The sequence below is a fragment of the Phodopus roborovskii genome, unplaced genomic scaffold (genome assembly GCF_943737965.1).
Source record: "Phodopus roborovskii unplaced genomic scaffold, PHOROB, whole genome shotgun sequence".
NCBI lineage: Eukaryota > Metazoa > Chordata > Mammalia > Rodentia > Cricetidae > Phodopus > Phodopus roborovskii.
In genome coordinates, this window is record NW_026126517.1 from 48,328,738 (window position 1) to 48,355,661 (window position 26,924).

At 40.8% G+C, this 26,924-nt stretch overlaps 1 protein-coding gene across 1 annotated transcript; it reads right to left on the reverse strand.

The window, feature by feature from the left end:
* Nucleotides 1-1,177: 1,177 nt before the first annotated feature.
* Nucleotides 1,178-26,924, reverse strand: Tex9 (testis expressed 9). The gene is made up of 12 exons (XM_051197930.1): nucleotides 26,792-26,924; nucleotides 26,595-26,674; nucleotides 25,372-25,435; nucleotides 23,548-23,627; nucleotides 21,106-21,151; nucleotides 20,136-20,218; nucleotides 18,182-18,357; nucleotides 15,976-16,058; nucleotides 15,384-15,557; nucleotides 9,818-9,952; nucleotides 2,233-2,367; nucleotides 1,178-1,303 (listed from the first exon to the last, which is right to left on the reverse strand). Exons 1-12 carry the CDS (start codon nucleotides 26,846-26,848, stop codon nucleotides 1,226-1,228), a joined length of 1,191 nt encoding a protein of 396 aa, XP_051053887.1. The 5' UTR covers nucleotides 26,849-26,924; the 3' UTR covers nucleotides 1,178-1,225.

Sequence of the window (26,924 nt, forward strand, 5' to 3'; positions counted from 1 at the left end):
CCTGTCACTCTGTGCTAAAGGAAGGGTAAAATTGCCCTCACCCTCCTCAATAAAGTTTTCTTTTGCTGTAATTAGTATATGGTAAAATGGCCAAAAAAAAAAAAAAAAAAAAAAAAAAAAAAAAACCTAGGCCCGGAAACCAGAGCCAGTGAAAGAAATACTTTTGCTTTGAAACCAGAACCTAAGAACACCCTGACCCTGGAACCAGAGCCAAAGAAAGAAATCCATCCTGGCCCTGAAACTAGAGCCAAAAGATTAAAAAGGACCAGTGAAATAAGCAAACTTTGGCCCTAAAACCAGAGCCAACTCTGTCCCTGGCCAACTGAACACAAAACCAACCTCTGAGCAGGAAAATAAGGCAATCTGAGCTCAAATCTGACCAATTCCCTCCCTGAAATCTATTCCTTGGAAAAACTCTGCCCCTAAGAAGCGCTGTATAAATGGCCCTCTGCCGCCGGCCTCCACCCCAGCAGAGACAGCCACTCTTCCTGGATCCCTTCTCATTTTGGGTGAAAATCTTTTGCCAGAGAGGAGCAGAAGAAATGGATACTACTTCTAGGATGCTCGCTGTGTGTGTGTGTGGGGGGGGGGGCAGAAGTAACAACTTTTGGCAAGAGCAGGGGCAAATTGCTACTTTGTTCAGGGGTTTCCCCTTTAGCAGAATGAAGCAGAAGTAACATCCAGGGCCAGAGCTGGGAAGAAATGGATACCTCTACTGGTAAGCTCTCTTTGGGGAGGAGGGGGCAGGATGGAGGTATAGCCTGACTTTCTAACAGGTCAGGGTACCCTTCCCTACAGAGCTGTAACACTTGCAGATGTATCCTGAGTTGTCAGGAAGTAAGGCTATCTTTCCCTCCCAGGTTAACACTTGCAACTAGGTATGTCATTTCTTACCTAGGTGTCACATGCCCCTCTTCTCAAGGTATTTTTGTGTGTGCATAATTACTGAAAATGAGAACACAGGGCCCCTGCAAGACAGATGTGGGTTCCAGGTGTATTGTATCATTGTTTGAAAGCAGCAGTCAAGATGGTGAATCTCTGGAGTCTTGTCTGCCATCTTGCTGTCCTCTACTGGGTCTGGTAAGTTGTAAAAAAGGAAAGTCTTAAAGAAAAAGGAGTAAGGCCAGTGTTGCAGTCTGGCTTTGTCTCAGACTGTCCTCCCAAACATTCTGTTTATTTCAGCAGGTTGATACCTGAATTTATTTCACAAGCATCAAATGCTCAGTCATGAAGTGCCCCACTCTAGAACCTTCATAAATTCCTCCTCACTGAAAGACAGCATCTTGGCAGCTTCAATATGCATCTGTTTAAAAAAAAAATACATTGTCTGATTCAGAGAAAGCCACACAGCAGGGAAGTTATGTTTATATGCGATCAAGTATGTTTATTACTATTTTCATTTGATTTAGTTTGAGACAGGATTTCTCTTTTTAACAGCTCTGGCTGTCCTGGAACTTGCTTTGTAGATTAGGCTGGACTCTAACCCCTTTAATCCTACAGCTTAGGAAGCAGAGGCAGGTGGATCTCTGTGAGTTTGAGGCCAGCATGGTCTAAAGCTACATAGAGAAACCCTGTCTCAAAAAACAAAAAAGGTGTGTGCTATCATACCTGATACAAATTAACATTTTAAATGGGTAGTACACTCAAGACCAAACTACTGTTAAAAGAATAAATATTATTATACCTGATCTTTGAAACAAAGTGAGAGAGCTTTATTGTCTTTTGTCACACTTCAGGAAAGGTACAGTGTGTTTTGGTATTGCTATTCAAAGTTTCAAGAGGAAAATAATACACTAAAATGAGGAAAATAGTCCAGTAAAGTGGGTCATTCTCATGTATGACACTTTCTGTAGCCAGAAAGGATTGCATTTTATCATTTAAATTTGATGAAGTGTACATTTTTAAACCAGTGAAGCTGTATATTATATTATGTGTGTGACTTTACATGTATATAGTCCATCTTTAGGTACTTTTGTTGTTTCGTTTTGTTTTGTTTTGTTTTTTGAGACGGGGTTTCTCTGTGTAGCTTTGGAGTCTATCCTGGCACTCATTCTATAGATCTACTCACAGAGATCCCCCTGCCTCTGCCTCCTGAGTGCTGGGATTAAAGGAGTGTGCCACCACCGCCCAGCCTTTAGGAATCTTATGTGTAAGATTCCAAACAAAGTAAAGCCCTAAACTTAACAGAACAAAGGTCTGTAGCATATCTGATATAGCTTCTGCTTGACTTACCTTCTGCCTTTTCAAAATGTCAATTAATTTCATTTGTTTCTTGAACCCTGTCATTAATTCTCCTCTTTGTCTTTCTAGCTTCTTGTTTTCTGATTTTAACACTTCAATTTTTTGGTGTTCTTCATTTGTAATATCCTATAAAAGAAAAAAAATTAGTTGAAATGTAAGTGTAATAACTTAATCACAGCTCCCTTATTTAAAATTTTTCAAAATGTATTTTTAAATTATTTTCAAAAAATCTAAACTTGACAGTACTTAAAATACGTAAGAATTTTTAGTAATAGAATCTGCGTGTGGTATGACCTTTTGAGGCAAGAGCTACATATTAAACTAGCTTTCTGAATCTGATGTATGGGTTTACAGTGGAGTCCTACAGGGCTGAAGACAGAGACCAGAGCTGACAAGATATTGCTGACTTCCAGGTGGGAAATCCAAGAAAGACCCTCAAAATCTCCATATTTTTCTTAAACCATTGGCAAACAAGTGTCACATGCAGGGTGAGAGTTCCAGGAGCCTGTGAAAGACTTACTCCAAAGAGCTGAGCAGGGAACTCAATCCACAGCAATGACAAGGGCAGCAAACCTGTAATCTCAGTAAAGGCAGCTCAGCAGAGGTTACTAGGGTCCAGAAGATCAGCTTTCACAAGAGGAGGAAGAAGCCAGGAGGAGCTAGGATTCTACACCCACATGTTTTTAAAAGGGACAGTAGTGAACAATGTGAGCATAAATAACTTTAAAGAGAGCCCTCTTCCTGAAGAAAGTCTAAGCCCTCTTCCTGAAGAAAGTCTAAGCATGATGCTCTCAATCGTGCTTAGCCAACGAGAAGCAGCCATATCAAGGGATCAGAATACCTGGGTGCTGGGAGGGTATATGAGGTGCCCCATTGCTAAATAAAGGAGTCGGTTGTTTTTCCTTTCATTGACTCCGAGTCTCTGTCATTGAGTTTGTGCCCTCTCACCCATCCGTGGAGGGAGCCGATAGGACCCAGCAACTGTTATCAAGCAAAAGCCACACTTAGGAAGACCATAGGAAGACCATGGGAACAGTCCACAGATGACTGAGTCTACTATACGTGTAAGTGAAGGGTGACATCCTGGGAGAAGCAGAACCTAAGAGTGTAGTTTGCAAATGGCAAGGTTAATTTACTGCCTAAAATAGATCCTTTAACTTTACAGCTAATACAGCTAAGTCATAAAACATACCAATGACAAAATCACTAAAGAGCATAAATGAAAGGCAAACAAAAAAACTAGTTAAAGGATGTGAGGCAAAAAGACGACATATAGAAAACAGCAAAATGTCAGTAAGAAGCCTGACCTTAACAGTAATGTACTATAGTGACTAAACTAAAACTGCACTAGTTGGGAGAGGTGAACTAAAATACAACAGGACCCATCTATATCATTAGGTAACTGATTTTAGCCCAAAGACAAGTATGGTGGATAGAAGATAATCCACAAATAGTAGACAAAATTAATTAGCCTATTTTTTTTTGTCTGATGTCTGTAGAGCCATTTCCCAGCCAAAATTATGAAGGGTCCATTTTCTACAATTACTTGTGTACCAAACATAAGCATGCCCAAACCTAAGCAGCAAACATGAACAAATTCAAAGGGAGAGGTCATTACAATAAAAGAAACTTCAGTATCTTTTAGTCATGCATAGTCACTAGACAATAAGGAGATGGGCTGCAAATGAATTGGAACTAAGATACTTCTCCCAACAAAAAAGGAAAACAGTTTTCTCAAATTCCACCAGCTCATTTTCCAGAACAAATCATGGTAACCATAAATCTTGACAAGTTCAAGAAGACAGAAATCATACAGTGTCTTCTGTAACTGGATTGAGCTGGAAATGAAGTGTGAACAAAGCACATAGTCAGCTTCCTGGCATGGTGGCACAATGCCGGGGACAGACAACCTGAGGCGGCTTGCTTTGCTCAGCCTCAGCAATGCCAGTCCACTGTCCCTGGGCACAGGGGCCTTAGGCCTGTGGAGCACAGTATGTGAAGGTCAGAGCACACAGCAGAGGACAACGTTGGACTTCAAAGAAGCTAAAAAACAGGAACAGGCACAGTTCCCAATATTCCCTTCAAAAGCACACCCCCAACCCATGTCATTACACCAGGGACCATCTCCTAAAGGGTCCCCGCCTCTCGGTAGCCCAGGCATAGTACCAAGCAAGCCTTCAACGGAAGCTTTTGGGGACATTCAAGAACCAAAACATAGGGTCTGGAGTGATGGCTCGGTGGTTTAAGGCTGCTCTTCCTGAGATCCTGAGTTCAATTCCTGGCAACCACATGGTGGCTCATTCTGACATCCAAGTGTATATGGAGACAGAACACTCATACATACAAAATACATAATTTTAAAAAACAAATTAATATATTAAATTCAAAGTACCCAATTTTCAAAGAATATTAGAAAATCTAAGCACCAACACATAGAAAATATGACATTCATATTCAGGATGGTCACAGCCATGATACATTGAAGAATGATCCCAAATCAACCTAAACCTTCATAGTAGGGAGAAAAACAAAATGAATGAAGCAGAAATGAAAACAGTAAATATTAAGTGAATTAATAGAACAGAGAAACCAAAATTAAAAACAGTTTGCTCCTTGTGACTATCAACAAAGGAAACATTACTCAAAATCCAAAGTCAGACCGAAGGCATTACAAGAAAACCTCAGATCTGTATCACTGATGGAATCTGATGCAAAACAAACTGAACAGTACAGTAAGAGGATTATAAATAACCAACTGAAATCTACTGCCAGCACAGGATGGTTCAACACAAAACCTAATGTTAATATGCCAATATTCCACATTCACAGAATAAAGGAGAAACACCACATGGTTATCTCTGATGACACTGAAAGTATTAGACAAGAGTCAGTATTTCTTCATGAGAAAAATAAGTGTTAAACAGAAGAAAACGACCCCAGATACTAACAGGCACATATGAAAAGCCCACGGCTCGCTCACTGTGGACTGAAAGCTGTCACTTGGTCAGGATCAGGATGAAGGCACTGGCTGGCTTCAGTCATTTCTGTCACACACAGCCCAAGCAATTGGGACAGAACAACTAACATCTACAGTGGATGACAAGATCCCAGATGTGCAAATCCCTAAAGAGTTACAGGAAAAGATAACCAAGAAATGCATTCAGCAATGCTGCAGGTTACAAAAGCAACAGACAAAAAAGGTTGCTTCTACGAACATACTAAGAGTGAGCATCTCAGGAAAAGAACTAAGAAAACAATTCCATTTACAACAGCATCAAAATTAATGAGTGAATGAATACATACAAAAATAATGCTTCTTGATATATTTAGAATAATTAGAAAAGTGTATCTGTTCTAATCACACACACACACACACACACACACACACACACACACACATGAATATAGGTCGCGGTTTCCTAGCATCATTTTTTCAAGAGACTGTCCTTTCTTGTGGGGGAAGAAAACAATCATTTGATCTGAGGTCCATGCCATTTACTTATATTTATTTTCCTTTCTGTTCCCCTAAGTTTTATTTATGTGTATGAATGATATGCTGGCATGTAACCTGTGCACCTCATACAGAAGGTGTCAGCTGGAGTTACAGAATCTGGGTCCTCTGCAAAAACAGCAAGTACTCTGTGTGTGCGTGCGTCGTGCGTGCGTGCGTGCGTGCGTGCGTGCGTGTGTGTGTGTGTGTGTGTGTGTGTGTGTGTAATGGAATAAAGACTAGCAAAAAGGCTGAAACTAAAAACCTTAATGGCACTGGGTTTGGCAAAGATTTAATGGATGGCACAGAATCAGGATAATGAAGAGAAAGTAATCTGGATTGTATGAAAAGAAGGGCACACAGGGCACAGTAAATGGTGAAAAGGCAGTCTGCTGAGTGGGAGAAGGTATCTACAAGGCACACATCTGCATTAGGCTTAATGTTCAGAATACACAATAAAACGTAAAAATTAACAAAGCACTTGACTGGATGTTTCGCTAAAGAAGACAACAGACAAATGGTTATTAAATGCAAGATGCTGAACACAAGATGCTTATAATTTGAGGTGTGCAAAATCTCAATCTTTGTGAGTGCTAAGCCAGCCTGGTCTACAAAGTGAGTTCCAGGACAGACCGCTATGCATAGAGAAACCCTATCTTAAAAAACCAAAACATAAAGACAAAAAGTTTAAGAATGTAAATTTTATGTGTACTTTATAAAAAAAATTAATACAATGGCAGAGAGGGTAAGATAACTGCTTAAAAAGTTCATAGGTTATCTGTGTTGTCTGCATATAGTTAAAAGATGTGTAGCCAGACGGCGGTGGCTCATGTCTTTAAACCTGGGCCTGGAGTTACAGGTGGTTGTGGGCTGACATATGGGAGATCTTCACTATTTTGCTTACTGGCATGTACTACAACTGCCCTTCACTAAACCTACTCAAGTCTTATTTTAGGGATGGCAGTACCTAGTTTAAGAGAAAAAAAAAAATTTAAGTAAAAAAGTCCTGGAGCTGGTGGAATGAACTAACTGCTCTTGCAAAGGATCCAGTTCCCAACTGACATCAGGGAGCTCACAACAGACTGTGGTTCTCTCCAGCTCCAGGGATCCAACACTCCCCTGGCCTCCTCAGTCACCTGAATTATGTGTGTATGCCATTTCCACACACTATTCCTTCTGTTCATAATCTTTTCCTTGGCACCTAACTGCTACCAATTATTCCAATATTAGCTTACGTTACATTCAGAAAACAAATGCCATGGTCTGGCTACCTGCTCAGAACACGATGTACCCTCCACAGCTTCTCTCTTGTGGACTCTGCCTGACTGATTACCTAAGCATCTAACTTGTGCACTCAGTCGACTTGGGTATATGAATGCAAGGACTACATTTGATTCTTAACTCCATCCATCTACAACCTCCCATAAACCCCTGGGGGTACAGTACCTAACGGGACCTCATAAACCGTTCTAAATAAATTTAAAAGAAAGTAGAAGTTATCGCTTCCAAATGGAGTTTCATGGACTTTGAGTCCATATTTCAAATAACCATCTCATCAAATGCCTCATTTCTAAGTAGAGGTCCATTTCACCACTCTTTCCTTCAGAAGGTTCCACAGTGACAATTGTGCCAGGTGTGGGGGTCTTTTATGAGACATTCAGGAACAGTTACGATTCCAAAGAGAGTAGAAAAGAAAGACTCAGATAATGGGCCATCGGATAAATATGAGGAGCAGAGTTTGGATCCTATGAGTAAGCTGTTTAGGTTAAAGAAAGGAAGCAGCCAGTTCTGGTTCAGGGTTGAGACCTCAGTCACTAAGGTAGAATGATCAAGGAAGACACCCAGTGTCAACCTCTGGCATGCAATACACATAAACACAAATGTGTGAATGTACACGTGTGCACATGCGTACATATAACATAGCACACACACCATGGCCTTACACCAAAAACAAGGGTGACTGACCAGTTCAAAAGGTTACTTTTATTTTAAAAACAATTTTTTTATTTCCTAGCCTCTGTAGAGAATAGCTTGTCAATATTTTTTAAAAAATCTTTATCTTTCTGACGGCTATGGGAAAATCTTGTTCTGTTTTATGTAAACCTTATGATTTTCTTGTCATGTTTTAAACATACAGATCTGAAAGTTAACTTACCTAGTCTTATGTCTAAGAGGAATAAGAAGACACAAAGGGTTAAATGGGAAAATAACTTTTCTTCTCACCAAAGAGATTAGATGCTAAGAGAAAACAAAACTATCCTTGAGCCTAAACATAACCCAGAGATAAGTCCTAAAAACATACAAATAAGTAAAAATTAAAAAATATGAGTCATTAGGAAGTAAGTTTCTTTTTTTCTCTTTGGTTTTTTAACAGGAGGTCTCACTAAAATAGCTTTTGAAACTTTGAAATAATTTGAGTCAATTTTGCACACATCCAAGTTTTTGTAACGTTGGTAGCTTATGGAGGTGTTCACATACCAAGTCTTTTTTTTAAGTTTTAATTTTTTAGTTTTCCTAGACAGGATTTCTTTGTGTAGCCCTGGCTGTCCTGGAACTCACCTTGTAGATCAGGCTGGCCTTGAACTCACACAAATCTGCCTGAAAAGTATGTGCCACCACTACTGGCTACCAAATTTTCAATATTGCTGGATAGAATGAAAGTTACTTGTTGCCAAAAAAATAATTTTCCTTTTTATTTTCCTAATGTGTGTGGCAAATCAGAGATCACATCAACAACCAGAACAGCAAATCCTGATGCACAGTTACTCTTCCTTTTACTAAGTTTTAACATGCTGAGTGTTGGTATGTGAAGATGACTTATTTCAGTTAGGTCATCATTGATAGTGCCTTAGATGGATTCATTAAAATGCTGTAGTTAAGGGGTCATGTGTTGTTGGCTTCTGCTAATCATTTCAGAACGTGAGTCAAGGCCTCTGTTTCCAGCCAATGTTACTGAGAAAATTCAGAATGTACCATCAGTTATGAAGGTGGTTCTGAAGTCATTGTTAAGGCACTAAATGTTGTCATAAGGAAGCAATTCCATGAGGCTGATGGAGAACTAATTTCACAGAACATGCGAAAGGTTCTCACATCAATATCTAGCTGCATTCACTCAATGGATATTCAAGGCAATGACTGACTACTACACTGACCATAGAGATATGAGTGGTATTTACCCATCTGATACAGGTGTTAGTACCAATAGCAAGACTGTGATTTCCAGGCCTCACTCTGACCTGCTGAAGAGACTAACTCCAAGGCTAGGGCCCAGTGGTCTGTATTTCACAAAGCCTACTCCCTGAGCGCAGGGCTCAGAACTGTGACCCTAAATACAACCCATCCCTATGCATAGCATAGCCTGAGGCTCAGAGAAGAAGGTAGCAGGTGACATACAAAAGATGCTTATTTTTCATTGCTTAACCACAAGGTCCAGGAAGAATCTGATATATAATAAAGGACCCTCTAAAGATTATGTGAAAAAATGAAGGAATCCTCCAAAGAGTTGTACAGTTACCCACTTATAACAGCCCAAACAAAATCCCAATTAGTGGAAAATCCTAACTAATGGAAAATGTACCTATTACTAAAAAAAAATTTTTTTCCAAAAGTGGAACATTGATCATGACATGAGAAAAAAAATTTTTTTTTTTTTTTTTTTTTTTTTTTGAGACAGGGTTTCTCTGTGTAGCCTTGGCTGTCTTGGAACTCGTACTGTTGACCAGGCCGGCCTTGAACTCAGAGATCTACCTGCCTCTGCCTCCTGAGTGTTACTGGGGTTAGAGGTTGTGAGCCACCACTGCCCAGCAGAGGGAAATCTTAATATCCACATGGCCAGTGAGATCGGTCTCCTGGCTAGTGAGATGACTCAGTGAGTAAAGGCTTAACATGTAAGCTTCACCACCTAAGTTAGATACCCCAACTGCACATACAAAGGTGGAAGGAGACAGCTAACTCCTCCATGTGGGCCCCACCCTACTCCACCACCCGACCCCGCAATGAGTCAATAAACATGGTTTCCAGTGCTGGCAGAGGGAGAGGACCCCAAGGGCGAGCACTGCGGCAGCTACTCTACTCAGGTTTGCATACCTTGTTACTTTGCCTTAGTTTACTCAGCTCCACTTTATACTTTTCTGCCTCTTCTAGAGCTCGGTTCAGGCGGACTTCTGTGGCACTTTGACTTGTAGCAGCCTGTTTTTGTAATCTTCTTTTGCTTTCTAATTCCTGTGTATTTAAAAACATGGAGTTTTAAAATATCATCAGTTCCCTTTTATATTTTTCCTTTCCATGCTTGCTCTCACTCACAGGGCTGTGGGCCAAGCATTAAGAGACACAGTTCTCAGGGGATTCTCACCCAAAACTGGCATTAGAAAAAGACACCTAAAAATTTGGTTATGAATGTTTTTGTAATTTTTTGTTTTTATCCTTTAGGGTGTGTGTGTGTGTGTGTGTGTGTGTGTGTGTGTGTGTGTGTGTGTGTATGTGTGTGTGTGTAAGGTTTGTTTCGTCTATGTATGAGGCATGTTTTGTCTGCATGTATTATGTCTCTGCACCACTTGTGTGACTGGTGCCTTTGGAGCCCAGAAAAAGGCACCAGACCCCTGGAGCTCATGTTAAGACGGTTGCGAGCCACTATGTGGGTGCTGGGCATTGAACCTGGGTCCTCTAGAAAGGCAGCCAGTGTTCTTAACCACTGAGCCATCTCTCCAGCCACATGAAATGTTGCTCTTTTGTTTAGTATTTTCTGCCTCCTATTGACTCAAAACACAGTATCATCATTCTCCATATTTACTTTAGGAGCAAACATTTTTAAACTGCACTGTTGTGGAGATAGGATCTTGCTGTATGTGTGCCCAGGCTGGGCTGAAACTCTCAACCCTTCTGTGTTTGCCTCCTGAGTGCTGAGTTCATAGGCACTCAAAGTCTTCTGGAAACCTCCCAAAAGACCAATGTAAGACATCACTTGCCCATAAATACTGCTCTTGGGGAGAACTGACAAAGTCTACACCTTGAAGAAACAAAGGATAGATGGAGGTCTGTACAATAGCCCCACTGGGAATTATCCAACCTGAGCAGAAACGGCTTATCTTGCAAACTATGGGGGCCTATGATATTCTGCAGCTGAAAGTGGAAAGTTAACATTTGAAGAAACAAAAATCCATCTCATGAACTGTAAACTGTGACAACCAGCCCCTCCCCTGCCACACATGCTCTATGAGGGGCTTCAAGAGCACCTGCTTCCGTCTCTCCCTGGACATGGAGTTTTCTGCCTCCAGTCCACAAACACCTAATTAGCACCTACTCATGGTGCCCAAACTCTACCTGGGAACCCAGTAAGGCTTGAGCTCCTTCCTGGTATTGCCCCTAGTCCTCACAGCTGACATGGTTGGGTATGGTACCTTTTCTTCAGGGCTTCCAGAGCATCCTGATACAGATTTAGCACACCATTTGCTGCAGGTACTAAAACCGTTCCCTTGCTTGTTTCTCCCACTGAAGTGTAAACTTTTAAGGTTATCAACTATTTTTATTCCTGCAGTCCCAGCATTGTAGCTGCATGTAAAAGAACAACATCTTTTAAAAAGCTGGAGAGACATATCAGTGGTTACAGCACTTGCTGCTCTTGCAGAGGAACCAAGTTTGGTTTCCAGCTCCTGTACTGGGACTCACAACTGCCTGAACTCTAGTTCCAGGAATCTGCTGCCCTTTTCTGGCCTTGGACACCACAGGCACATGCTGCATATACAGGTAAGCAGGCATACACATACACATACACATAAATAAACAAATGGCTCAGGCTTGTCTTGTAAACTGAATACCTCCATTGTATCCCACGTAACACACGGCCTGGCTGGCCCAGAGGCTCCCTGAAGCGCTGGAGCTCACTTTGATGCAATACTTGTCTTTTTAGATATCTCTTCCTTGGCTATACCATGTCATTTTTGAAACTTATCTCTGTGGCTTTGAGTAATTAAAGGGAAAAACAAAACAAAACACACGCTGCTCCGTATGTAACCCTCTAAACAAATCAAGCTGCGCCTGTCTGCCATCTGCTGCCACAGCCTTCTGCACAGCTTTGTGGGAGGCAGCTACGATGGGAGCTTGTCAGCTCTCTCACTGATCACATGGAAAAGGCAAAAAATGCCTACTAGTCTTCAAGCCCATGGTGCTTACTGCCTCACACCAGCCTGCATGAGAAGAATGCAATGAACCTTTGTCCGTCTCCTTGTCTGGTAACTGCAACTTCCTTCTCAGAAAACTGAAGACCATTGCTTGCTTCCTTGAGAGCATGAGAATCCACTAAAGAAAGGGAACGCCAAGTTCAAACTTTGAAAACATTTGTTTTCAGTCACACACTGGTAACTTTTTTTTTTTTTTTTTTTTGAGACACATTCTCAATATGTAGGCCAGGCTATATGAAACTCATGGAGACCCATCTGCCTCTGTCTCCCGCACACAAAACTGCTGCTACCAAAACAAACAAGCAAAAAAAAAAAAAAAAAAAAAAAAAACCTTCACATATCACCAGGTAAAACTTTTATGGAAAAATCTTAAGTCTTCAATTTAAAAGTCTTGAACTGAATGGTATGATAGTAAAATAGAGGGAAATCAGTTATTACCTACATGGCAAAACATATTTATTTCATACTGTACATAAAATTTACTTGAAATAGATCACATGTATATGATTCATATGGTGCTGATACTTCGTGAGATGCCTAGAAGAAAGATCCTCATGGCTTTGGAGCAGGCAAAAGTTTCTGGGCAGAATGAAAAACCAGAAATTGCAAGAAAATAATAATATATAGAATTCATCAAAGATGTAAAACTTCTGCCTTTGGAAACACATGGTTTAAAAAGAGATAAAAATCAAAGGACAAAAGATTGTACACAATACCCAAGCTTCTAGTGAGGGGGTTGCAGAGGAAGCCTGGTCTTGAGGCATGCACAGATGAACCTCAGAGAAGCACACCACACAGCACATGACAAGAGCAATACCAATAGATAAGGGGATAAAAGTCACACGTCACACTGCAAAGAGCTGAGGCCATGCTGCTGACGGAGCCTCATGCATACTGGGAACATGGTCACAACCCTGCAGGACTCCTGCTGGCCTCAAACTAACTAAGTCAATCCTCCTGACTTTGCCTTCTGAGTAATGAGATTAATCACAGGTAGTGCCACACCTGGCAGTTTCTTAAAAGTTTTAACATGGACTTTTTCATAAGATTCAGAAGTCCTGCTCATAGGTAGTTATCCAACATCATGGTAACAGATTTATACTCACAAAGACTTGTGTCCTTGAAAAATGGAAACACAGTGATGTCATAACGTATAAAAACAAAAACAATAAAACTGCTAAACAAAAGTGACCAGACACAGAAAGTGTGCATTTATGATTACATCTATATGAAATTTTATAAGGTGAGATCTTTTGGGGGTGGGAGGGGTAAGGAGGAGATGGGGAATGAGAACAGGTGGGATCGGGATGGTTGAGTTTGGGGAGGGATGGAGTAGGAGAGCAAAGAAAGATATATTGATAAAGAGAGCCATTATGGGGCTAGGGAGAAACCTGATGCTAGGGAAATTCCCAGGAATCCCCAGCTGAACTGGCCTTCCCGTGTCATCACTGGTGACTACCCTAGCTGTCACCATAGAACCTTAATCAAGTAACTGATTGAAGCAGATTTACAGATCCACAGCTAAGCACTGGGCCAAGCTCCCAGAGTCCAGTCAAAGAGAGGGAGGATGGATTATAAGAGCAAAGGGGGTCAAGATCATGATGGGGAAACCAGAGATAGTTGATCTGAACTTGTGGGAGCTCAGACTCCAGACCAACAGCTAGGCATGGGACTGAAGTAGGCCCTCTCATGTGGGTGACAGTTTTGTAGCCTGGTCTGTTTGTGGGACCAGGATCTATCCCTGGTGCATAAGCCCATTCCATATGGTGGGATGCCTTGCTCAGCTTTGATGTGGGAGGTGGGGGAGGGTTGGTCCTGCCTCAACTGAATGTGTCACCAGGCCCTGTTGATTCCCCATGGGAGGCCTTACCCCTTCTGAGGAGTGGGTGGGGGTGGGTTAGAAGGGGCTAGGGGAAGGGGAACAGGAGGGGGGAGGGGAACTGTGATTGGTATATAAAATGAATTTTTAAAAAAATCTTAGAAAAACAAAAACAAAAAAAACCAATGTGTAGCAGAAGAATGTGGCTCACCATCTGCCTGGGATGGTGCTCAGAGGCTGGAGACTATGGGAAAGAACGTAAAGGAAACTGGCAGGGATAGGAATTTTCGTTATGTTAGCTGAATTGGGTGTTAATGTCACATCCATCCTATCCAGTGGATTGGCCTGTCAGAGGACAACATGGCTTAGATTAGTCCTTTGTGTGGGAGCAAAGGCACATCTTTTCAGTGGTGTGTGCTAGGCAAAACATACTGTAGAAAGGAAAGCTGAGCACGAATGGCCAGGCAAACTGCCAGTAACAAGGTAGTGGCAGGGCAGGAACCAAACTATTTGTTTGACTTTAGTCTGTGCTCTCGGCTTTGACAAACTCACTCACTAAAGTTTGTATTTACAACAAATACATTTTATTGTTTTTAAGACATTCCTAAATGAAGTTGGGGTTTTTGTTTTTTGTTTGTTTTTTTTTTTTTTTTTTTTTTTTTTTTTTTTTTTTTTGATATGTAGAAAAGATTGGCCTTGAATTCAGAGATCCACCTGCCTATAAATCCCAAGTGCTGGCATTAAAGGCAGAGGTCATCACACCCAGCCAAAAAGATGATTTTTATTAAATATCTTTACTGCATGTGTCCAAGTGTATGTTTATATTATGCACATGGGCCACAACGGTCGTGTGTGTGTGTGTGTGTGTGTGTGTGTGTGTGTGTGTGAGAGAGAGAGAGAGAGAGAGAAAGGAGATATATAAATGGAAAATGAGTAACATCATCAGTTACTAGGGAAAGGGAGGCTCAACCCATGCTCATTCATGCCAGTGGGATACTGTAACCACAAGGATAACTTAAGATGGGCAGGCGACGCTGTGGAGAGACGGGACCCTCTTGCTGTTGGCAGGGAGCAGAGTGACATAAAAGCATTAGGAAACAGTGAAAGGCACTGGCTTCAATCCCAGCATTTCAAGATAAATAAATAATAAATTTAAAAATGTGTTATACCTGCACAATGGAATATACTTGACAATTAAGAATTAAACAATTAGTGTTGTAACATGAACAGGAAAAAAAAACATTTCTGCAAAAGAGACGTCAATCACAAAGACTGTATATTATTTGAATCTATTTGCAAGGAAATTTCTAGAACAGAGAGATCTCCTGAGACAGAAAATAGAGGAGTAGTAACCAAGGGCTGGCATGGATGAACTGTGGGGTGTGGAGACTGAAGGGTAAGAGTCATCTTTTGGAGGCTATAAATATGTTCTATGTTTGAGATCATGGATACATGAATTCAAGAATATACTAAAAGCCACTCAACTGCAAACTTTACTAGGAGGTGAAAAAGTATATATACCTCAAAGAGTTGTCAAATATTCTTTTAAGGGGGATGTTTTTCTATAAATATTAATAACTGAACAGCTAGCAAGAGTGTAGTTCTAATAGTATCAATGTGTCCTCAGACCTGAGTCAGGAGATGAGGCAAAATTTACCCTCTCTATTGATGAGAGTTGCTGCTGTAGTCCATCACATTTTTTGTTTGCTTCTTCAAAAAGACTCTTATATTTTTCTATTTGAGACTGCTGTGAAGTAATTGTTCGTTGCTGTCTTACACAGTCCTCTTCAAAATTTTTCACCTTGGACTTTAAATCCTGAATTTCATCATCCTACAATCAATGACATTATCAATCAAATAAAAAAAAAAATACACAAGAGCTGACATCAAAACACATAGTAGAAAACAAAGAGCCTCGGACAGCCTTTGATGAGATATTTACATGAATTCCTGAGAAAAATAAAGGCCATTCCACATTCACTAGCAAAAATAGAAATCAGGCATTTTATAATAAATAGCTTATTATCTGGCAAGTCTAAAACAGTAAATTCTAATTTCAACAATTTTGATATATTCTCAAGCTTTGTGGTAAATCATCATTTCAGAATAAAGTCTGGTGTTTCTATACATTTTTTCAATATGATATTTAACTATGGATTACAATCTAAGTAAGGCTACCTAATAATATAATTACAGCTGTCCCTGGTGTCTTCAGTAGAGCATCCTTGTGAGACGCCACACAAGCTTACCTTCTTACTGCACTCGCACACAACACTGTCCAGTTCCTCCTGCATCACATGGAGTTTGGCCTTCAGAAATCTGATCTGAGCCTCTGTGGAGTCAAATCATTACATGACTGCTTTTCTTTTCTTTTTTAACCAAGTCTAAGACATCATCAACTGGGAGGCAGAATATATTTTATGAGTAAAACACAGTCAAAGTAGGCAGGCTAACAGGAGAGCATGGTAGAAACACTATAAACATTAAACACTCCCCATGTTGGACAAGAGAAAAGAACATGGACAGTTGGACACACAGACCATGGAGAATGAGTAAAGACAAAGGAACAAGGACAAAACCCTTCCTATTAAGAACCACACCTACAAGCCGATGCTCGTGTATGGTTACAAACTGCACTCACGCCTATGACAGTGATCCAAAAGATATCAACCAGAATTTATGGTGGTCTCAGGCTGGCAATGCTCAAGAATTTGACAGAACAAACAACCCTCTCTAGCAAAAATAAGGCTTCAGATCTTATCATCTGACTCCAGATCATTCTATCCCACCCATAACCCAGACATTCTAAGCAAGCATCTAGAGTACAAGAATATCCTCCCTGGTGCAAGATGCCCAGGGCAAGCACGCTGAGGGGGGAAGATGCCAAGACAGTGGCTACAGGAAGGAGCGCTATTCATGGTAAAGCCTGCAGCTAGTCCTCAAATTCTGCATCTCTGTCCTTTAACAGGGTAGTGGGTGACTGTCTCCAGGAACAAACATCTGTCCACCATGTCCTGGAAGGTATCTGAAGTGACAACCAACTTCCTGACTCGATTACTAATGGTCCCAGAGGGTTGATTAGGTTGATAAATGCTACAAATGCATAAATGAATTGCTTTCCACTATGACTGACTAGGATGTCACTCAGTCATCATTACACACCTGTTAGGATTTCATCTGTGGTGAACACTTAAGACTAAACAGAAGAAAATAAGATGGAGATACTCCTGCTAAACATCCTGACCATCAGAACATGCTGTCAGCAGAAGCAAGCACCTGGGTGGACACAGAAATGCCCTGGGAGCAGGTGGCCCACGGCCATCAGAAGCAGGGGACAAAAAGTCACAGAAGGACCAGGCAGCTCAACAGAAACTGGTCTCCAACGTACCTCAGTGCATACAAGCCACTGTGCTAGCAATAAGGGACTCTTTTCAGTGACCTTGGCGACTGCTGACTGTCTGGCACCCTGGCTGAATGGCTAAACACAACTCAAGCATGACTCTCTGGTTTCTACTGAGCTCAAGCAAAGTCGCTTTGAAGGATCGTCTCCCTCAGAGCCAGCACCCACTCACTGCCCTTCCCGCACTGCAGGTGAAGTCCTGGTGCTCTGATATGCACAGAGCTAGCAGACCTGCAACCTGTTTTGTGCTACTGAGTCAACCCCACCTTCAGATTCTGGTGGCATCACCTAGAGCCAGGTTGTTAAGATTCATTGCTGTGAGTTGCCCCCCCACTACCACTTTTAATGTGTGAACAATAAAATGTATTTTAAAAAGACATGCTCTCAGCCTCTTGTGATGCATCAAGACATCATTTAACCAACTCTAATTCTCAAATGGAGAAACTGCTATCAGAGAGGCTAGGCAGCCAGATTGGAGTGACAGCTAACCATACTGCATATACAGAATCATTGTACAGCCAAATGACAGTTCAAAGTATGCTCACACACTCAATTGTTCTGGGTTTTTTTCCAGAAGCACAGGTGGTTCCTCATAATTTCAGTAATTTTAGAGGCACTGCTGCTAATGAATACAATTCTTTTAGATGATTAAAACTCAGTGCTTTTTCTGTTTGTGTGCAGTGTGTAAGTTAACCAGAAAGGAAATTTGTATTCATTAAAACTCATTTGAAGCTGGGTGCTGGTGGCTCATGCCTTTAATCCCAGCACTTGGGTGGCAAAGACAAGCAGATCTTTGTGAGTTCAAGGCTAGACTGGTCTACAGAGTGAATTCCAGGATAGCCAAGGCTACACAGAGAAACCCTGTTTCCAAAAACTAACATACAAAAATAAACCCCAACCAAACCAAAAAAGAAAAGAAAAAGAAAGAAAGGAAGGAAGGAAAGAAGGAAGGAAGGGAGGGAAGGAGGGAGGGAGGGAGGGAGGGAGGGAGGGAGGGAGGGAGGGAGGGAGGAAGGAAGGAAGGAAGGAAGGAAGGAAGGAAGAAGAAAACCTACCTGTCCCAATGTCCTTACTAACACCACAGAAAATGTCATCTCCACACTCTGGCAAGCTGTCTTCTTCCAGCTGCCCTTCAATTCTGCTAATTGTCTTGGCAAGGGAGAAGTCTGAGAAATCATCTGGGATGGCCACATCACTGGCAGTCTGCACACTGGGACATTTCAGTTTAACACTAAGAAGTAAAGCACGAACACACATGAGCAGAGATGGTATGGTGTGGAGGGGGGGCACGTGGAGCTTTGCCCAAACAACAAAGCAGTTATAAACCTGTTATAAAACTAAACTTAAGATGAAATCTATGGGGGGGGGACGATGGGGGAAGCGGGAAGACAGGAAGGAGAGGGGAGATTGATTTAATTTAAATAAAAATTAATTAAAAAGATGAAGGGGAAATCTAGGTTTACTGGTCAGATCCAGCCTATGGTTTTAGTTTTGCGTGCTGCAGAGGATTGTCCAAGGTGATGCTGCCCTGTCCTGACACTGAAAACTGGGGAGAATTTCATCTCTTAAGAATTACCACTGCTGGGCAGTGGTGGTGCATGCCTTTAATCCCAGCACTCAGGAAGCAGAGGCAAGTGGATCTCTGTGAGTTAGAGGCCAGCCTGGTCTACAAAGCTACACAGAAAAACCCTGTCTTGAAAAACAAAGCAAAAAAAAAAAAAAAAAAAAAAGACCAGGTCCTCAGAATCATCAAACTCATCGTTTATTTTCCATATAGGGACACATTCTGACAAGAATCAAAATTGATCAAAATGTTGGATTTAACTTTTTAACATTAAGTGGAGGAAGAATTAGGGAGTGAAACTCACTTCCAAAAGCATGGAGGACTGAACCAGGAGAAAGAAATTGAGATGTCACCAAGACTGATTGCAAAAGCTCAGCTTACTTTTACCATGAAGGCAAACGCTTCCAAATTCTTGCAATAACTACCTTTTATTTAAATAGTGACTATGACAAATGGACAAGGGAATTCTGCAGAGATACATGCAATTTAGCTAATGATCTCTTCAGGCTGTTTTGTTAATTTTATCTTTTATCCCTTCAATTCTATTTTTTCCCCTTTTAAGCAATTAAAAGACACAAGAGTTAAGATTTTCCCATTATTATAATGTAATTACCGGCTAGGATCAGTCATAGACATAAAGATTAAATAGCTTACTAGTCGTTATAACCTAATTCTTTTTCCTTTTATTAAAAAAAAATTCATTATAGCCAGTCTCAAGAAGACATGCTTATGATCCTAAGGGTAGCCTTGCACTAGTTAAAAAACAAACAAACAAACAAAACAGCAGAATGTAAATAGAATTATGACATACCTAAGTTATATCAAACCATTCCCATCTCACAAACACAATAATGTATGGCATTGTGTCAAGCAGTCAAGAACTAGAAGACAATTTAATTTTAAGAACCTAGTAGAATGATCCAAAAACCAAGGCCCCAGGAGCCAGAAGGTAGCTTAACATTTAGGAGCACTTGTCCTTGCAAAGGACCCAAGTTTGGCTCCCAGCACCTATATGGCAGCTCACTAGCACTTGTAACTCCAGCTCTGGGGCTTCTGACACCGTGTCTGGTCTTCAAGGGCACTTGCACATACATGGCACACATTCACACAAACACACATGTAGACATAAAATTTTTAAAAAAAAATCTTTCAACAAAATAAAACCCAGATCTCAGTCCCAGTTTCAATAATGTCTCATTAAAAACAACAGTAAAATTTATGGAAAGGTAATGATTTTGTTTTAGAGAACATAAAATGTTTATTAACTGCTGTAAACAGTTCCAAGTTGCAAATGCTTTAAGTTACTGAGTATGACGGGATATGTGCAGTAGCTTTATATCAGAGGCTTTATAAAAATAGGGAGAAACAAAGTTTATAACTAAGAATGCTGATTCGGCAGATTGTAAAACTGAAAAAGAAAGTCATGCTTACAGACCATACTGTACCTTGCATTTATTTTCCTTTCTTTATCTGCAGAGTACAGTCTGTTTTGAGCCTTGTTTACAGGACCGGTGTTTTTAGTCTTAGGCTAGAGAAAAAAAGTTAAAATTACTAATTAATTAAGAGTCGTGTCTTCTTTTTAAAAATGGTTTTGATGGGGTGGCTTTCAAGACAAAGTTTCTCTGAGTTATAGTTCTGGCTGTCCTAGAATTCACTCTGTAGACCAAGCTGGCCTTGAACTCACAGAGACCCTCCTGCCTCTGCCTCCTGAGTGCTGGGATTAAAGAAGTATGCCACCACCACCCGGCTTAGTTTCAGAGGCTTAATCCAGTATCATCATGTCAGGGAGTACGGCAGCATGCAGGCTGGAGCGGAGAGTCCTACATCTTGAAGGCAACATTAGATTAACTGAAGTCACACTGAGAAAAGCTTGAGCAAAAGAGACCTCAAAGCCCACCCCCCCCACAGAGACACACTTCCTCCAACAAGGCCACACCTCCTAACAGTGCCACTCCCTTTGGGGGACATTTTCTTTCAAACCACCACAGGATGTATCTCACTTTAGAGGATCATGACTGACAGAGAAGTGAAGAGCCTAAATCTACAAAGTCTTTTCTTTAGAACTTTGTTCACTATCCTCCAAATTACTCAAGATCTTTATAAATAATGCTGAATGAATGTATCATACCTGAGTTTTACATTCTATCTGTTGAGTGACACTCTTTCCCTATTTGTCTTTAAAAGCAAAAGACAATCTTAGGGGCCAGGAATATGGTTAATAAGGTAAAGGCGCTTGCTGCCAAATATGATGACCTGAATTCAATTTCCAGAGTCTACATGGTGGCTAGGGAGAACCAAGCCCCACAAGTTGTCCTCTGACTTCCACATGCATGCTGTGGCACAAATAAATGTTTTTTTTTTAAGTCCTAAATTCTAAAGAATGTAATTGCATTTACAGAAAGTTTGATTTCATACCTTGGTTTCTGACCATAGATGGTCCATGCCTTCAGATGACAAGTCTCTACAAACCAAAAGTAATTACTATATTAAAATAGATGGCATTAAGCTGAGACACCATGAAGTCAACAGTAATTATAGCCTAAAGAGGAAATATTGCTCTAATTCCAATTAGCCATATATCATCTTGACATGTATGAATTATATAGTTGATTCCCATATAAATTATATCTAGACATATGTAAACATTTAGTAAGTATATATGCACAAAGAATTATATTTCACTTTTATTCTAGTTCTTAGACAATTTACTTTGAATCAAGGCCATTAAAAGTGCTTAGGTTAAATATTTCACTACACAGAAGGTATGGAATAATCTCTTTTACTTGCCAATTACCTATAGCTTGGACATTTAGTGTGTGTTTCTTGCTTGTTGATGCTCTTGTTGGTTGTAGTTCTAATTTTGTGGGATTTTTTTTAACCTTTTCTTCTGAAAAACACTTGATATTGTTCTTATTGCACATAGTTTTGTATTAGGTTCAGAACCCTCTTATTTAGACAAAAAGGGGAATTGTTGTAGGAATTCTTGATTCCTTTATGGAAATGGATAGCTCACCCAGATCCACATCCTGGGCCTTGGGTTGGGCCACCCTAATATCTACCCCATCTATGACCTACTAGAATGCATGAAGGGACTGGTCCTTAGGAATAATAGCCCCAGGATCTCCACGACTTGGGGCAACAGCAAGATGTCCTAGAGGAGTGAGGGGCCAGTGATAATGATGTACCAGAGGCCAGAGGCTACCTGAACAGAGGCCTCATCCCCACTTTGGACATGAGAAAAACTTAGTAAAAGAAAATCAGCAGGTTTATTTTTACACTTGTAAAACCAGTCTTTTGCTTGCTTCGGCAGGAACTAAGAATCAGCTGCCGATACATCATTTCAATTCTGTCATTACCAGATAAAAGCCAGGCCCAATCTTATCTGTAATCCAAACTTTGGAAATTAGGTAGCTATTGAGTATCTTTTTTTTTTTTTTCTTTTTTTCACTAAACACCAGGTAGAATTACATATGATACAGATAAGTGATTTACTATTATATGAACATATGCACATGCCAAATGATGATGCAAAACATACTTTTACAATTTACTGCAAAGAAAAACTCAAAGTAACAGTCCGCAACAGTCCATGCCTGGAAGCTATGTTCTGAGAGCCCACAGATGTTTTGAGAGTTACACACGTGCAGTTTCTGTGATGTGTGATCCTCTCTTCCTTGGTTCCAGTGAACACCACACACTGCTACATCCAGCCCTCACGGTAGAAAGCTTGTTCCTCACTGTACTGCAGCATCGTGTGGGAGTGCACTAGCAGTTAGTACTGCCCACACCTCACCGTGATGGTGATGGGCAGCTGCCAGACTCTTTAAAAAGATCTTTGTTTTGATGTTTGTTATTTTCAATTCTCTCCCTCTCTCCCTCTCTCTCTCTCTCTCTCTCTCTCTCTCTCTCTCTCTCTCTTTCTCTCTCTCTCTCTGTGTGTGTGTGTGTGTGTGTGTGTGTGTGTTACTGCCTGTGGAAGCCAGAGAGAGGTGTTGGAGTTCTTGGAACTGGAGTTGCAAATGTTGTGAGACAGACAACACAGGGGCTGAGAACTGAACCAGGGTCCTCCTAAAGAGCAGCCAGTGCGCCTAACAGAGAGGTGTTAGCTTCTTCAGAGCAGAATTAGGCCTGTTTAGTCTCCACTGTGCCTGGGGTTCTCTGTATGTTGAAGAAGCTTCAGAAAGAACTGTAGACTCAGTTGTGAAATGTGGTGCTCATTGGAACCAAGAAGAGAATCCCACTGAACAGAAACTGGGGGTGTGGCTAGAATTGTGTAATGCTTGAAACAGCTGAGTTCTCAGAAGACAAAGCCACTGCATAGGCTGGTTGGAGGCATCACTATCTTTGCTGCACTAAATCAATTTTATTCATATAGAACCCAGACTTTTGTTAAATGTATTACTAATATTTTACGGTTGCCTAATTTATTGATGTGTCAAAAATGTACAAGAAGTCAAAAACTAACATAGTGTATCTATACTAATTTATCACTACCTAATCTTCACACATAACTTTAAAAGAGATGGCAGAGTATATGAGAAAGGGTCTAAAGATCTCTTACACTGCTGTGGTCTGAACGGAGGGAAACTACTGTTTGACCTTTGCCCAGCACCGACTTTCCCTAAGCTATAGTTTTCCAAACAAAGACAATAATATCTATTTTCAAATAATAATTGGAACAGTATATGAGGTAAAACAGATAAAAACTTGCCTTACATCTGACTAGTAAAGCCCCAATTACAATTTTACATCTTATACTCTTTCCTGAATTATACTTGAACATTTTTAAAAGATTTTATACATTAAAATTTTATAGGGAATGAATGAAAGCCATGTTTGAGAGCTGCAGTTACATACCTCGTACTGTAGCCATCTTCTTCATTGCATGCTGTAATTATTGTTGAAAAAGGCCTAGCTTGTTCTTCTTGCTGATCTCTCTGGTTAGACAGGATAAGCCATGAATATTAAAGACAACACTCATAGAGTCTATTTTTTGTTGTTGTTGTTGTTTGGTTGGTTTTGTTTTTAGATTTATTTACTTAACATACAGTGTTCTGTCTGCATGTATGGCCTGCAGGCCAGAAGAGGGCACCAGATCTCATTACAGATGGTTGTGAGCCACCAAGTGGTTACTGAGAATTGAACTCAGGACCTCTGGAAGAGCAGTGCTCTTAACCTTGGAGCCATCTCTCCAGCCCCTCATAGAGTTTAGTTTAACACCTCTCTAAACACTCATTATTTCAGAGCTGTCTGAGATCTCCACAATATCAGAAATGCTACACAGTAACAAATAAATACCGATTATGGTTTTGCTTCTCTTTTGTTCCAGTGTAAGAAAATCACTTGGAAGATAAAAATATAGGAGTACTAAGGCCCTCATGTTCTTTACATTCCTTATTCAATGTGAGACATCAGGAGTAAAAGCTCTGGTGAGGAGTTATTAAACAATAAAAGAGAGTAAATGCAAACTGAATACAGCAGAAGTACTTTCTACTAGCTTCTATTTTGTTCTTTCTGGGGTGGAATAAAAGTTCTCTTTAGGGGACTCCTTAAGCATATACAAATACACCTCTCATTGTATTATGATATGCTGTCCTTCTGGGCAAATGTTTTCCTTCTCTTCAGATATTGCCTAAACTGCAAAATGAAATAAATTAAAATATTTCCAGTAAAATATTTAATTGCAAATACAAGTAGCAGATCTGTAATTATTAGCTATTAAGTGAAATACTACAGGTGTTACATTTCTCAACTAGTAAATTAATTATGGCTTTATATGAAGCATCAAAATAAAATATTGAGTGAAAAATGGCTCAGTGAAGAATTAATATCATCTACTACTTTTGCAGAGGACCCATGTTTGGTTGCCAAAACCCATGTCAGGAAACTCACAGTCAATCACCTGTAACTCCAGTTCCAGGGGATCTGACATCTCTGGTCTCTGTGGGTCTTGTGCATACTGCACATGTACACATGTACACACACACACACACAATTTAAAAAATCATAAAAATAATAAAATATTAGAATGTCTTCCCTGTCTCTGTCAACTCCATTTTGGGATTAAAGACAGGATCAGTGAAGTCGAGACCAGAACTTTGCAGTTCAAAAACAGTCACCTGACTCCTCTAGGAAGGCTGCACATCAGTGAATTAGCATTGGGAAAACTGGTTCTTACGGAGCAATGTTTAAAATATCAATGCCCAATCTGATACCGACATGGAGGCTGATGCTTAGATACATGGGCTGGTGAAATCACCTCACATTTTTCCTGGCTTTGTGATTTATTCTAGCCCTTAGAACCTCAAGTTAAATGCAACTACAGCTTAGCATTAGAATCTGGATGTCTGTCCTTACTATTCAGCCTTCACCTTGAGCCCTGTTACATTCAACTTTACTGAATCTTTGGTGTTAATTTAACTATATAAACACTCTCAAATATTTTGGTACTAGACAAGATTTCTCACATTAATGTTCTTTTGGATTACATGATTGGAGCATCTAAACAGAAACTACTTTTATCGAACACATTGAAACTACACCTATGGGCACACATTCATGCTTCGCTTGTCACTCGTTGAGCTGATCACTGATGCTTTGGGTATTTTCTATATGCATGTTATGCAATAAATTTAAAGTTAAAACATAAGCACTTAATGGAAAAATTGTGCATCTACTTACTATTGCTTTGTCAGCTTGTCTAACCAGATCAGCAGTTTTTGCCTCCAATTCTGCATTTAAACGTCTAAAAGGCAGAAAATAAAGTAATACTTGAGTTATACTCAAATTCTAACAAAAATTTTGGCAATTACATTATCATCAGTGTATGCCAAAGCATACACAACATTTTTAGTCTAAAATGAACATAGCTATTAGCACTCTCTGCCTCTTCCCACCTCTGGTAGGAATGTAAGCACTGCCCTGCCTTTCTATGGTCCACTACTCATATCTTCCATGAAGTAAGTCATCTCACTAGTAATTAGGCAAGAGCAAACTGGGTGATTATCCTATCTGTGGAGAACACAGGTTCCAACCCTGCATCTTTAGAGACAGGTGGGCCCTGCCTCCTTTTGACCAGAGTGGCCAGGGTCAGGGAGGCCTGCCTGGGCTGGGTGTTACTATATATAGTGGGAGTTCCAGGACAGACAGGGCTATGTAGAGACTCTGTTTCGTGTAAATAAATGAGGTTATTTTAACAGAATATGCTAATTTAAAAAAAAAACACTAAACAACTAGGGCCCTGTTTAGCATGGTCTAGGTAGGCGCCTCTGGGATGTACAGCCCAAAGGCAGGTGATTTCCCCAAAGAAAAGAGAAGGGAGGAAAGAAAGACCCAAGTCCCTTGTGACTGGAGAGCGCCACACTATATACATGAGAGAGGGCAGAAGGTGAAATGAAAGGAGCCAGAACTGTCAAAGCTTTGCAACTGCTACAAAAAAAAAAAAAAAAAAAAAAAAAAAAAAAAAATCAGTTTTAAGCAGTGCAGTGAAAAGATAAACTAAAAGTGAAAGGGTTGCTCTGGCTACTGCAAGCAACCTGGGGAAGAGGGCTGAGAGCTTGAAGCCTATGTTTGCAGGAGCACCGTAACTGCTGGAGAACAAGGCAAGGATTCATTTAGAAGACAAGCCTCTAAGAAGTTTGCGCAAAGTATGTTCTGGTAATTTGAGAATCCTCAACATCGTCTTCTCTGGGAACTCCACTCTTGGTGGCGATTCGTGTGCTCCAAGCCTCTTCCAAGTGACCCCTCCTGCTGCCCAACACAGTTTTTGGACTACATTTTTGCCCTTATAATTGTCTTCTCAGACTGCCTCGGTGAAATAGCCAAGGCTGAGAGCAGATAAGGAGGGAGGGAAGGGGGTCCCCAGATGCAGCCACCCTTCAGGAAAGGCACCCCAGTAACCTCACTTGTACTCTTGCTCGCGGGCCAGGAGATCCCGTCCAGCTGCAAACTGCCCGCGCGACTGAGTACCTGCGGCCCCGCGTCTCTGCAAACAGAATTGCAGAGCTCAAGTTTAGGGGAGTATGGGGTCCATTCCGCTTGCCCACCTCGCAGCCCAGCTTAGCCCAGCACAGCCCAGCCACCGGTGTTAGGCGGAACTCACCCTCACTCCCTCACTTCGCCCAGCCATCTTTCTAGACTGGTGCGATGCGGTTGCCATGGTAACGACGCATCTTCTTGCGAGAGTTCCCAAGTCTCGGGCAGCCTCCCGCCAGAAAGCAGACTCCTCTCGGTCT

What these genes read in the sequence shown, in the direction of transcription:
- Tex9 (XM_051197930.1), bottom strand. Translation starts at nt 26,848, where the DNA reads ATGGCAACCGCATCGCACCAGTCTAGAAAGATGGCTGGGCGAAGTGAG. An exon ending in GACAAGCTGACAAAGCAATA is followed by an intron (nt 23,628 to 25,371) that starts GTAAGTAGATGC and finishes CTGTCTAACCAG; the next exon opens with AGAGATCAGCAAGAAGAACA. An exon ending in AACTAAGGCAAAGTAACAAG is followed by an intron (nt 2,368 to 9,817) that starts GTATGCAAACCT and finishes TTTCTTTTATAG; the next exon opens with GATATTACAAATGAAGAACA.